General features: G+C 42.9%; 1 protein-coding gene across 2 annotated transcripts in view; it reads right to left on the reverse strand.

Moving 5' to 3' along the window:
- CIB2 (calcium and integrin binding family member 2) overlaps window positions 1-14,268 on the reverse strand; it is a 145,161-nt gene that overhangs the window by 111,603 nt on the left and 19,290 nt on the right. Inside the window, exon 1 of one of the 2 annotated variants that reach the window (XM_054041034.1) lies at window positions 4,115-4,541. The exons of the other annotated variant lie outside the window; for it this stretch is intronic. Within the exon in view, the coding sequence (XP_053897009.1) occupies window positions 4,115-4,165 (51 nt within the window). The 5' untranslated portion in view covers window positions 4,166-4,541. Of the gene's footprint in view, window positions 1-4,114; window positions 4,542-14,268 lie in introns of those variants that run through there. 2 annotated transcript variants of the gene reach the window in all.

Consider the following 14,268-nt stretch of genomic DNA (forward strand, 5'->3'; position numbering starts at 1 on the left):
TGCTTTAAATTCAAACCCTACCTTCTTCTGGAAGAGCTTGCATGTGTAGACAACTGCCCACAAATGATCTGAATGAAATCATGGGGGTACCCACAAAGTCATGTCAGGTACGTACTACTCAGTGTGAGTACGAGTGACAAAATCTGGCCCTTAGACACAGAGAATGGGATTTTCAAAGCAACCAGGGGTTTAATTTGAATGGAAATTGAGTGTTCACTGCCCCTTAGGAAGCTTTTAAAAGCTCAATCTTAAAATACACTTTGTTAGAGAAATGTTTCTTTTCTATTGACTAATGTTTACTCTTTTCTCCTTGAGACCTTACTTCTATTTTGCATTTGTATGTTAAAACCATTTCACTAACCTGAGCATAGGGCAATGGCAGTAGAAAGCAGAAAGCCCTGGTAGGATTAATTTTCCTATTAGTATATAGTTTTTAATTGACATGAAGTTCTGCTGGGAAACCAATCTGTGCAAAAGCCCATTTCCTTTAAATTTCCAAAGCTTTTCAATGTGCTTATGATCATTTAAAGAACTGTCAACTGGTGCACTACACTAAGGGAATAAAGGCTGCCAAATGATAGGAGAAGGTATTAGGAGATTTGTAGCTTTGTAGAATTGTGATGGTTAATTTGCCTCCATCTTTCACTAAAATAAGAGATGGAGAGGTTTAAATATGATCAAGTCTCACTACATAGCTCTCTTACAAACAGTTTCAGTCAAATATTCATCTCCAGACTTATAAAAACTTCTCCTTAAAACACATTATACAGTGTAATGACACAGGGATCATCTTGTGGATGACTGAACCCAAAATTTCTGGATCTAAAAGCAAGAGCTAAACGACCAACTCCTTAAGCATATGTGGTATAGTTCTATTAAAGTACCATGTATAAAAAGGCAATACCTCAGTTGCCAAGGAGTCATTCAGATGCCACTGTGATGAGTATGGTACAAATGCCTAGGCCCTAGACAGATAGAGGAGGGGGAAAAAAGCTACCTAATTCCAATTACCAAAAGTGCAAAATAAGAATTGATCAAGTTGCAAAGTCCATTTTAAACATTTTTACAACATTTCATGAGTAATGTTCTTAATCCACAATCCTGATGTTGCTGAGGTGAGTTCTCTCTTTTATAAAGACCATCTGTGAGTTACATGCACACAGGTGCATATCAAGAGTACTCTAATCTATATGCACCATAGACTATAAGGAATTGGTCTGTTAGCTCAAATGGTCGAGGCTCTTCTATGTAGATCTGGAACTCCTATGCTCAATGGATTTGGTATCCTAGCTCTCTTAGGCCCCTTTGAAATTCCCGTCCATTGTTTCCAAACAATGGAAAGTCCATATTTTAAAAAGCTGTGGGCCCAGTGCTCCATGCTCCCCTTCCTCCAGCACAACAGAGACATCTTTGAAGAATTTCAACGGTGGAAAGGGGGCAGGTGAGTCAGCAGGTCTCCAGCCTATTCTCCACCTCCCCAAACCTACACAGCATAGCATGTAAGTTACTGCAACCATGGGGCCACTGCCAAGTACATGACAGAAAAGCTGCATAACTTACTGCATACTCTTGGTCACACCTTGCCCCACTTATGCTGATGTAAATATTCAGCTTCAATGGAATTACTCTGGAGTATGCAGGGAGTTATGCGGCTTCTTCCTCATCCCTGTGGAACACTCCACATGGCTCCTGTGGTTCAGGGATCTAGGGTCAGCAGGAAGCCAGAGTGAAGAGTGAGAGAACACAATGCAGTGTGGAAGAAAGAATTCTCTGTGTGGATGCCCCAGGGCTATAGTGGTGTTCCCAAAATCCATACAGATCTAGAGGATCCAAACACTGATCCCCTGAATCTGCCCTCAGAGAAGAATGGAAAGGAAGCTCTGGGGTAGGTATCACAGAAGTCCTTTACCCACAGATGGGAATAACCAGCACAGGGAATTTGGCTTTTTGCTTGAATAAACTGGAAGCTGCAATTAATTTACCCAAGTTGGGATATTCAAAGGAAAAGGCTGAAACTCCATCTTATGCTAAATCTTGTTTGCCTTACTCATGCAGATAGCCCTGCTACCCTCAATGAGACTGCTTGTGTGAGATAAGCAGGATAGGGTCTCCTGCTCCTTCACTCATGCTCCCATCAATGTGCAATAACTGATGCTCCAGAGAAGGCAAATAAGCAACAAAACACTTTGCCTACCTATTTGCACAGTGTATGTGAGTAATACATACTTTTTTTGTTTTGTTTTTTACAATTTTTACAATATTCCTTCCTGACCCAGGAGGTGATTAGCTGATGTCCTGAAGCATGAGATTCAAGTGCCCGCATCTTAACATACATAAAAACATATGTTATTACTGGTCATAAAATTATCCAGCCCTTTTAAAAATCCAGTGACTTTAATTAATTTTATGACCTCCTGCAGAAGAGAAATTCCATAGGCTAACTCAACCCATTGTGCCTAGCTACTGCAAGGGTCTGAGATAAATTTCCTGATGTTATGAAAGGTATGGGCTGCAAATTCTAGATGAAGTGTAATGAATTAAGGATGGCATTTCAGCTCTAACATTTGCCAGCTTGTGCCAAGATGTTAATGTTAATTACATTCAGGTCTTGTTTTGTTTTACTGCAGCTGGGTCTCTGCTCTGTGTTCACTTTTATTGGTAGTAGGAATACAGACATTAGGTGTTTTACAGATCTCTGACTTCCCTCTCTGAAGCATGTTGAGCATTGCTATAAACATAGCCATGGTTAAGCTTGCTCAGGCTACAGAATATACTGGAATGACCGATGGCAGGTTGGGGTGAGATCAGCAACTAAGTGAGGTTAAATGAGCCTTCCCCGTGTGCTGCTTGTGATCACTATATGAACATGACAAAGCTCACGTCTGTGACATTATGAAAGGGAGGAATCCAGTCAGGATATTGGATCAGTGTGTGAATGTATTTATTCTCATATTGTATTATGAAACTATCCTGATTTCACCATGGGAGAGCTGTTTTAAGGTGAGAAGTAAAAGGCAAAGTATAGAAGAGCATTGCCATTTGCCTACTTCAGTATTTGTTAAATAATAAGAAATCTGAGAATGTCCCCATCTGGGGTTGTTCTAAATAAATCTAGTTTCTGAAATTATGCACTCCATTTTAAAGCTTGATCCAAAGCTCACTGAGGCCAGTGAAAAGACTATTGACTTTAGATCAGATCCTGGGTCAGGAGGAGAGAAGCTGAATGTTGCAATGTTATTAACCCTTTGTGGAAGAAAACAGAGCAGCCGGCCCTCTATACCTCTCAGGATGGTTATACAGCTCCCCCTTTTCTCTGCTTTCTCCTATTTTACATTTTGTCGTCTTTTATTCTCTTGGATTTGTGCAAGATGCCAGCTAGTGTGGGCAGCTCCCCACTCTGCTTCAGGCATCTCTGCAGTGTGCTGAGATGTTGTGAATGGAGATGGGGAAAGACTTTAGTGGGCAGAGAAAAATGCAACTGAGGTGACACGCTGTATTCAAAAAGATGTCAAAAAACTGTCACTTCTGGAGAGTGCTGCTCCCAAAATGCAGATCTCTCTCTGTCAGGGGGAGAAGGAATATCTCCACCCAGAAGTGTGAGCAAACCTAGGGCAACCGTATCTAACGGATTAAAATTGAAACACCTCTCTACATCTTTGAAGAGCAGTGAGTGCAGTACACAGTTGTTAGGAGACATTAAACTGACCTGTATACATTTCCTTGCCACTGAAGGGATCAGGGACATGAAGTGCAAGTGTGTCTGATTGATACAATCTCTTCTTTAAAACCTGCTCAATGCAAGGATCACTCTAAAACCTCCCATTTATCACTGTGGTCACAAACTTTAATCTCTGTTTCCTGGCCTTCCATGTCTGGGATTTGATTCCTCTTCTCGGTGGAGGGGGAAGAGTTCTTTTTGCACGGGGATAGGGAACTGGATTTATATGCATGCGGAAATCCACACTAATTGTCTAATTAATAGGTATAAGAGGTGAGGGAGAGCGACAGTAAAGTATAAACATGTCCCTATAAGCTAAATTGGATCATACATCAAAAACCAGAGCGGCACATTCAGATCACCCCCTTCTCCTTAATGCAGAATTAGGAATCTTACCTGATAGGCATCTAGCTGTTCATCAGTAAATATCGTTTGCTTATTACCCATCTTAAATGAGGAATTCTCCCTTTGTGCAAATGCATCACATAAGAAGTTGCAAGAGTCCTCAGTACTGTAGGCATTTAGAGCATATACACTTCGTGATCGTGCTGAAGAAATCCCCAAGCCCGCATTGAACTGCACTTGCCTGCACCTGTCCGGCTAGCAAGAAGCAATGAAGTCGTTTCTGGGAACCTTGGCAAAGGCTGGTTTTTGATGTGCTAGGAGGGAGAAGGTTAAAATCCCAGGCAGGTGTCACCCAGAAATGGTGGTGCCATCGTCCTTTCCCCTGTGTTTTCCTCGAGCACAATACAGGGCTTGTGTGGCGTGAAAACTGATGAGGAGCATCCAGTGTCAGAAGGAAACCAGCTCTCTGCTGCCCCGATCTCTGTCTCTCCGCGGCACTCCCTCTCTGTAACTTCCCGGTGTAAGAGTAGCTCTGCACCACTAGGTGTCGACGATAACCCATTTATATTCCGCAGGAGGCCAGCAAGAGAGGCTGGCTGGGTTGCTCCAGTCCACCAGGGACAGGACCCAAGTGTGGATTTTTATTGCGGGGAAATGCTGCCATGCGCTGGGTTCAGCTAAAAGTCAAGGGAAATACAGGAACAAGGTGTAATGAGGAACACGAGGGGCTGCAGGCAACATGCTCAGTGTGCTAAGAACAATAACCGGAGATAAAAAAATAATTTTGGCCATCTTACTGTATGTGGAATGGGCTTCTGGACAAACTACAACTAGCTTGTCTGAGACTGCGGCTGAAAAATGACCCCCTGGACACTCCAGCAGAATGGGATCCACTCCCCCTCCTTCTTCTCCCCGACACAAACTCTCTGTCAGAGACGATAATCCAGCCTGCTTCAGAACAATCTTAACTGAATGAAGACTGCATAGAGACAATGTGGGTGAGGCAATATTTTTTATTTGACCAATTTCTGTTGGTGAGAGAGACACGTTTTACAGTTTCTTCCTGAAGAAACGCTCTGTGTAAGCTGGAAAGCGTCTCTCTCTCACCAACAGAAGTTGGTCCAATGAAAAATATATCTAATATCCTGGGACCTACACAGCGACACCACCACTGCATACAATAATGTATATAGACAGGCAGCAATGCCTAGTGGTTAGAACAAGGCACCAGGGCCGACCCTAGACCAAATGGTGCCCCCTCCATTTGTTAAACTTTTGGATACCTTACTTCTGTTGCATTTGTAGCCCATTTCATGACTTTGATGCACGATCTGCATGCATGATTTATCCGTGTCATATAAGATGATAAATTTGCACACAAATCGTACATCAAAGTCATAAAACAAAAACAGCACCCCGACCCCAATGCCTCCAAAGCCTGGAACCTCGGGCAGTTGCCTGGGTCACTTGCCCCTAAATCTGGCCTGCAAAGCACTAAGGGAACCAAGGTATCTGAAGTCAGATTCTCCCCCCACTACAAATCCCAGTCTATCCCTGGTTCGGGGTATGACCTGTGGCACATCATCTATGCTCATAGGACATTTGGCAGCCAGGAAAGCTATCAGGGCTGCTCTAATCTGTTCTGGAAGGGGACAGCATTGCAAAGTATGTTGCATCCCCTACAGTCTCTGAGCCAGGCTCAGTACCAGCACAACACAGAGAAAATCAGGGCTTTGATGGATAGCAAACAGAGTTTCTCGGTCTGGTGGCCTTATGTGAAATACTGTAAATTGGTGGTCACTCCCTAATGGACACCAGTTCATAGAAAAAAGGCATCACAACCACTGGCAGTGATAGCAGAAGCCAAGGACTAAATTCATTATGGAGGCTGAACCCTTTTCTTACCCTTGCAGATGTTCCCTCCAGATCATGGTTGAAATACACTGGTTAGGCCAGGAGTGAGCAAACTTTTTGGCCTGAGGGCCACATCTGGGAATAGAAATTGTATGGTGGGCCATGAATGCTCACAAAATTGGGGTTGGGCTGTGGGAGGGGGTGAGGGCCCTAGTTGGGGGAGAGGGCTCTGAGGTGGGGCCAGAAATCAGGAGTTCAAGGTGCAGGAGGGGACTGAGAGGGAAGTGTGGGGGCGGGGTGAGTGCTCCGGCTGGGGTGGGGTTGGGGATGAGGAGTTTGGGCAGTAGGAGGGTGCTCGGGGCTGGGATTGAGGGGTTTGGAGGGTGGGAGGGGGATCAGGGTTGGGGCAGAGGGTTGGGGTGCAGGGAGAGGCTCAGGAGTGCAGTCTCTGGGTGGCGCTTACCTCAAGCAGCTCCTGGAAGCAGCAGCATGTCCCTTTTCTGGTGCCTGCGCAGAGGCACGACCAGGTGGCTATGCACACTGCCCCAGCTGCAGGCACCACCCCTGCAGCTCCCATTGACTGCAGTTCCCTGGGAGCTGCAGGGGCGGTACGTGGGGCAGGGGATGTGTGCAGAGCGGAGCCTCCTGGCTGCCCCTAAGCGTAGGAGCCAGAGGGGGGCCATGCCACTGCTTCCAGGAGCCGTGTGGAGCAGCCCCCAACCCTGCTCCCCAGCTGAAGTGCAAGAGCAGGACAAGCCCCAGATCCCGCTCCCCAGCAGGAGCTCGAGAGCTGGCTTAAAATGGGTGTCGGGCCAGATCCGGCCTGCGGGCCATAGTTTGCCCACCCCTAGGTTAGGCAGTGGGGAGTAGCTTGCACAGATACTTCCTTTACTGCATTTATTTTATTGGTTAATATAAAACCTCAGTCTCCAAGGCTATTAATCCAGCACCTTTACCCAGCACTGAAATTCACTAAACTATATTTAACAGATAGTGGTGACAGCACATTGCATATCATGAGGTCTGACTTCATGGGTCCAATATTAACAATGTTCCTGACCCGGAGCCCTCTGAGGGCTCTTCCCCTCCCTGTAGAGACCCATTTACCCAGGCCTGATAGCTGGGCTGGGTGCTGGAAATAAGATTTGCCTTGGTAATAACGACTGGAAATGGGAAACAATCTATAATAGTAGCATTAAAAGTAAATGTATCAAATCTGTAGTAAACAAGCTCTGGGAGTTCCTGAACCATATGATGTTCCAAGGCAGACAATTAATTCAGATCATGATGAGTAGGAATGCAAGACTAGATTCACTGGAATACAGTATCAGTCTATTGCAGTGCTCTAAAGGTATAAGACAGTACAGCATTTTTACAAGTTAATGGTTTGAGTTTAGCAGATGGCAATGCATTTGCCAAAACGTATTAATGAGAACCAAACAACAGTGGCAGACATCTGAATTTTAATACTGAAAACATAGCAGTCTAATGATCAAACAAAATATAGTGGAGTTGTTTGAAAATATTAAAGGAAGAAGCTAGAATAACATGACCTGTTCCCTGATCTAGTGTAAGTGCTGAGTTAAGTGCTGCAGAGATCTGGCATGTGATAAAGACCCACTAGAAAATCAGAGGGTTGAACCTGCTGCACCTGGTATATGGCAAAACTGACCTTCATTGTTCTGACTGCAAATTATTTTTATTTCTTCAAGGTGCAATGAGATCAAGTCCTTCTTACCCCAAAAAATCACCAGTATCAACAAGAAATGGCAAGAACAAAGATTGCAAAATACATTGTCGGGGTGGCCCAGCTTTAAGCCACATCAGTAAACTGAAGTCGTGGGTGCTCAGCATTTCTGAAAAGCAGGCCCTAAGAGACTCTAGCTGCCTCAAGTTGGGCATCCAAAAATTAGGGCATCCAAATTTGGTGGATACTTCTGAAAATCTGGGTCTTAATTTAATCTGAATCTCTGTACCTCAGGTTTCCCCTTCTATAAAATGGGAAAAATGATACTTACCCACCTTTATAAAGATCTTTGAGAACTATGGATGAAAGCGCTAAGTATCTCCAAGTATACCTGTTAACCTCACATCTAAACATCCTGGTTGAAGTATTAGCAAGAATAGTGTCTGTTAACACTGGTCTACAATTTTTGAGAAGTCGTCTGCTTCAGAGATAAAATGTGCTATTTATTATGTATTTTGATGTGCTGAATTCAAATATGACAATTAAAACAACTGATTGGCTACTGTTTCTAAGATATTTAAGTTTTGACATTTTATGTCTATGTATATTGTGTAGATAGTAGAGTTTTAATCATAAATTGTAAACCTACATCTTTTCATGTGTTTATGGTTGCTTCACATGATAATATTTCACCTGTCCTATTTATGTAACACTTTAAAAATCAGCAAAAGGGTTATATAAATAAAATTTATTATGAAACAAAAGGCAAAAAACTATTCTGTACATAGTTTAGTCCTATTCAGTGTCTACTCGGCGCTTCTTGGCTTGTCTCTTGTATTCATTAAATGGAGCATCTCTTGTCACTGTCCAGCAATAGTCTGCAAGCATTGATGGGCTCCATTTGCCCTGATAGCGTTTCTCCATTGTTGCAATGTCCTGGTGAAATCGCTTGCCGTGCTCGTCGCTCACTGCTCCGCAGTTCGGTGGAAAAAAATCTAGATGAGAGTGCAAAAAATGTATCTTTAGTGACATGTTGCAACCAAGGCTTTTGTATGCCTTGAGGAGGTTTTCCACCAACAATCTGTAGTTGTCTGCCTTGTTGTTTCCGAGAAAATTTATTGCCACTAACTATCTGGAAGGCTTTCCATGCCATCTTTTCCTTGCCACGCAGTGCATGGTCAAATGCATCATCTCGAAGAAGTTCACGAATCTGAGGACCAACAAAGACACCTTCCTTTATCTTAGCTTCACTTAACCTTGGAAATTTTCCACGGAGGTACTTGAAAGCTGCTTGTGTTTTGTCAATGGCCTTGACAAAGTTCTTCATCAGACCCAGCTTGATGTGTAAGGGTGGTAACAAAATCTTCCTTGATTCAACAAGTGGTGGATGCTGAACACTTTTCCTCCCAGGCTCCAATGACTGTCGGAGTGGCCAATCTTTCTTGATGTAGTGGGAATCTCTTGCACGACTATCCCATTTGCAGAGAAACCAGCAGTACTTTGTGTATCCAGTCTGCAGATCAAGCAAGAGAGCAACAACCTTCAGATCGCCACAAAGCTGCCACTGCTCTTGGTCATAGTTTATGCACCTCAAAAGTTGTTTCATGTTGTCATAGGTTTCCTTCATATGGACTGCATGACCAACTGGAATTGATGGCAAAACATTGCCATTATGCAGGAAAACAGCTTTAAGACTCGTCTTCGATGAATCAATGAACAGTCTCCACTCATATGGATCGTGAACGATGTTGAGGGCTGCCATCACACCATCTATGTTGTTGCAGGCTACAAGATCACCTTCCATGAAGAAGAATGGGACAAGATCCTTTGACGGTCACGGAACATGGAAACCCTAACATCATCTGCCAGGAGATTCCACTGCTGTAATCTGGAGCCCAACAGCTCTGCCTTACTCTTGGGTAGTTCCAAATCCCTGACAAGGTCATTCATTTCACCTTGTGTTATGAGGTGTGGTTCAGAAGATGGGAGAAAATGTGGGTCCAGTGACATTGATGGTTCAAGACCAGAAGTTTCATCCTCTTCCTCTTCCTCGTCTGACTCAAGTGAGAATGATTCTGATGCATCAGAAACCGGCAGTCCTTCTCCGTGGGGTACTGGGCGTATAGCTGATGGAATGTTTGGATAATTCACAGTCCACTTTTTCTTCTTTGACACACCTTTCCCAACTGGAGGCACCATGCAGAAGTAACAATTGCTGGTATGATCTGTTGGCTCTCTCCAAATCATTGGCACTGCAAAAGCAATAGATTTCCTTTTCCTGTTCAACCACTGGCGAAGATTTGTTGCACAAGTGTTGCAGCATATGTGTGGGGCCCACCTCTTGTCCTGATCTCCAATTTTGCAGCCAAAATAAAGGTGATAGGCTTTCTTAACCATAGTGGTTATACTGCGCTTTTGTGATGCAAAAGTCACTTCACCACAAACATAGCAGAAGTTATCTGCACTGTTCACACAAGTACGAGGCATCTCTGTTCACTTTGGCTAAACAGAAATGTGTCCCTTTGCAAAATCAAACACTGACAAATAAGAGAGCACGACACTGTATGATTTCTAGAGCTGATATAGGGCAATTTGTTCAGCAGAGTGATGTAAGCTTCGTTATGATTGCATCATCCATGACTTCTAGGAATTCATATCATGTATGACGCAATACCAGCTTCAGATTGCATCATTCATTGTTTTGCCTAAAAAGCAAGTAATTCATATCATGTATGACGCAATACCAGCTTCAGATTGCATCATTCATTGTTTTGCCTAAAAAGCAAGTACTGTTCAAACCCAGTCATAGATTTATTCATAGATCCAGTCAAAGATGTATTTTAGTCATTTCTGATTTAAATTGAGATCCCTTCCCTTTATAATTCACTTATCCTCCGCCATTCCCAAGTCAAGGGTCGTATATACTGACCGAATAGCATATCTTGAAAACTAGAGCCAATCAACAATTTTAAGCATCATTTTCGTTCTCAGTGACCCAGAATTAGTAAAGTTTGACTACATTTATTTCAGAAGCATTTTGGCTGTAGAGCAGTGTAATCAGACAGTGTTTTATGGAGGCTGGGAAGAATTTGTTAGGTGCAACTTGCCAAATGATAATGTCTGTTCTCCACATGGTCTCATTCAGAGGTCTGTATTATGCTTGTAAACTAGTACTAGTGGGCATTTCTCACATATGTTTGGAAAAGTTGTAAAACTGGCTTTGGTTGAGAATTATATTTTGAGGATAAATAGAAACCAATATAGCCAACTCTGAGCTTCTATAACAGTTTGTGAAAGGAGATCCAGGAGAGGAAGTAACTAGGAGGACAGTCATTTTGGATTTGATTCTGACCAACATGGAGGAATTGGTAGCAAATCTGAAGGTGGAAGACAATTTGGGTGAAGTGGTCATAAAATGTTAGATTTCATGATTCCAAGGAAGGGAAGGAGTGAGAGCAGCAGAATAAGGAAAATGGATTTCAAAAAGTCAGACTAACAAACTCAGAGAGCTGGCAGGTAAGATCCCATGGGAAGAAAATTTAAGGGAACAAGGAATTTAGGAGAGCTGGCAGTTTCTCAAGATAAGAATATTAAAGGCATAACTGCAAACTATCCTGATGCGAAGGAAAGATGGGACAAATAGTAAGAGGCCAATATGGCTCCATCAGGAGCTCTTTTATAACCTGAAAATCAAAAGGGAATCCTACAAAAAATGGAAACAAGGACAAATTGCCAAGGAAGAGTACAAAAGAATAGCACAAGTGTGTAGGAACAAAATCAGAATGGCTAAGGTACAAAATGAGTTACACCTAGCAAGGGACATAAAAGGCAGTTAAGAGGATCTTTAAATACATTAGGAGAAAAGAAAAACAAAGGAAAGTGTAGGTCCTCTACTTAGCAGGGAAGGAGAGCTAATAACTGATGACATCAAGAAAGCTGAGGAGTTTAATGCCTATGTTCTTATTTTGCTTCAGCTTTCACCAATAACATTAACAATGACTAGATACTCAACACAATGAATATCAATAACAAGGGGGAAGGAATTCAAGCCAAGAGAGGGAAAGAACAGGTTAAAAACTATTTAGATAACTTAGATGTACTCGAGTTGGCAGGGTCTGATGAAATTCATCCTAGAGTACTTCCTTAATTAGCTAAAAACAATCTCAGAACCACTACCAGTTATCTTTGAGAACTCCTGGAAGGAGGATGAAGCCCCAGAAGACTGGCAAAGAGCAAACATAATACCTATCTTTAAAAAGGGTAGGAAAGAGGACCCTCAGAATTATAGACCAGTCACCTTAACTTCAATACCCGGAAAGATACTGGAACAAATTATTAATCAATTTGTAGGCATCTGAAGTAGAATAGAGCTACAAAGACTAGCCAGTATGGATCTGTCAAGAACAAATCATGCCATACTGACCTAATTTCCTTCCTTGACAGGATTACTGGCCTAGTGAATAGGGAGGAAGCAGTAAATGTTATATATCTTGTTTTTGACAGTCTCACATGGCATTCTCATAAGCAAACCATGGAAATGTGGTCTAGATGAAATTACTATAAGGTGGGTGCACAATTGATTGAAAGATAGTACTTAAAAAGTAGTTATCAATGGTTCACTGTTAAACAGGGAGGGTAGATCTAGTGTGGTCCTGTCCTGGCTCTAGTACTATTCAATATTTTCGATAATGAGTGGAGAGCAGGCTTATAAAATCTGCAGATGACACCAAACTGGGAGGGCTTTGGAGGACAAGATTAGAATTCAAAACAACATTGAGAAATTGGAGAATTGGTCTGAACTCAACAAGATGAAATTCAATAAAGACAAGTGCAAAGTACTTCACTTAGGAAGGAAAAATCAAATGTACAACTAGAAAATGGGGAATTAATGGCTAGGTGGTAGTACTGCTGAAAATGATCTGGGGATTATAGTGGATCACAAAGGGAATATGAGTCAACCATGTGATGCAGCTACAAAAAAGGCTGATATCATTCTGGGTATATTAATAAGAGTGTTGATTGTAAATCACAGAAGGTAATTGATTTTTGTTTCATTTCCCCCCCAAAAGGTTAGTAGTGATTACATATCTAACATAGTGAATGCCAGTGAAAATGAGGTAGGATCTGAAGTTAAAATAGGGAAAGAACAAATTAACAATTACTTAGACAAGTTAGATGTCTTTAAGTCAGCATGGCCTGATGAAATACATCCTAGAATACTCAAGGAGCTGACTGAGGAGATATTTGAGCCATTAGCAATTATCTTTGAAAACTCATGGAAGATGGGAGCGATTCCAGAGGATTGGAAGAGGGCAAATATAGTGCCAATCTATAAAAAAGGGAGAATAAGGACAACCTGGGGAACTGCAGATCAGTCAGCTTAACTTCAGTACCTGGAGAGATAATGGAGCAAATAATCAAGCAATCATTTTCCAAACTCTTTTAGAAGGTAATAAGGTGATAAGTAACAGTCAGCATGGATTTGTCAAGAACCAATCATGTCAAACCAACTTAATAGCTTTCTCTGACAGTATAACAAGCCTTGTGGTTAGGAGGAAGTCATAGATGTGGTATATCTTGACTTTAGTAAGGCTTTTGATACTGTCTCCCATGATCGTCTCATAAACAAATTAGGGAAATATAGCTTAGATGGAACTACTATAAAGTGGATGCACAACTGATTGGAAAACCATTCCCAGAGAGTAGTTATCAGTGGTTCATAGTCAAGCTGGAATCATAAGGGGTCCCACAGGGATCGGTCCTGGTTAGTTCTGTGCAATATCTTAATCAATGATTTAGATAATGACAAAGAGTAAACTTATAAAGTTTGCAGATGATGCCAAACTGGGAGGGGTTGTAAGTGCTTTGGAGGATAGAATTAAAATTCACCATGATCTGGACAAACTGAAGAAATTGTCTGAAGTAAAAAGACGGTTACTCACCGTTGTAACTGTTGTTCTTCGAGATGTGTTGCTCATATCCATTCCATTAGGTGTGCGCGCGCCGCGTGCACGATCGTCGGAAGATTTTCTACCCTAGCAACACCGTCGGGTCGGCTGTGGAGCCCCCTAGAGTGGCGCCTCCATGGCGCTGAATATATACCCCAGCCGACCCGGCGCCCCCTCAGTTCCTTCTTGCCGGCTACTCCGACAGTGGGGACGGGGGGCGGGTTTGGAATGGATATGAGCAACACATCTCGAAGAACAACAGTTACAACGGTGAGTAACCGTCTTTTCTTCTTCGAGTGCTTGCTCATATCCATTCCATTAGGTGACTCCCAAGCCCAACTTAGGTGGTGGGGTCGGAGTGAGACATTGCTGTGTGCAAAACCGCTGACCCGAATGCAGCATCGTCCCTGGACTGCTGCACTAGTGCATAGTGAGCTGTAAACGTGTGGACTGATGACCAAACCGCCGCTCTACAAATGTCCTGTATCGGAACATGTGCCAGGAAAGCAGTCGAGGAGGCTTGGGCCCTCGTGGAGTAAGCGGTGAGGTGCGGTGCTGAGACATCTGCCAGGTCATAGCAAGTCCGGATGCAAGACGTAATCCAGGAGGATAGGCGTTGTGAGGAGACCGGTGAGCCTTTCATTCGGTCGGCCACTGCAACGAAGAGTTGCGTCGTCTTTCTAAAGTGCTTTGTGCGGTCAATATAGAAGGCCAGG

The sequence above is a fragment of the Malaclemys terrapin genome, chromosome 10 (assembly GCF_027887155.1).
Source record: "Malaclemys terrapin pileata isolate rMalTer1 chromosome 10, rMalTer1.hap1, whole genome shotgun sequence".
NCBI lineage: Eukaryota > Metazoa > Chordata > Testudines > Emydidae > Malaclemys > Malaclemys terrapin.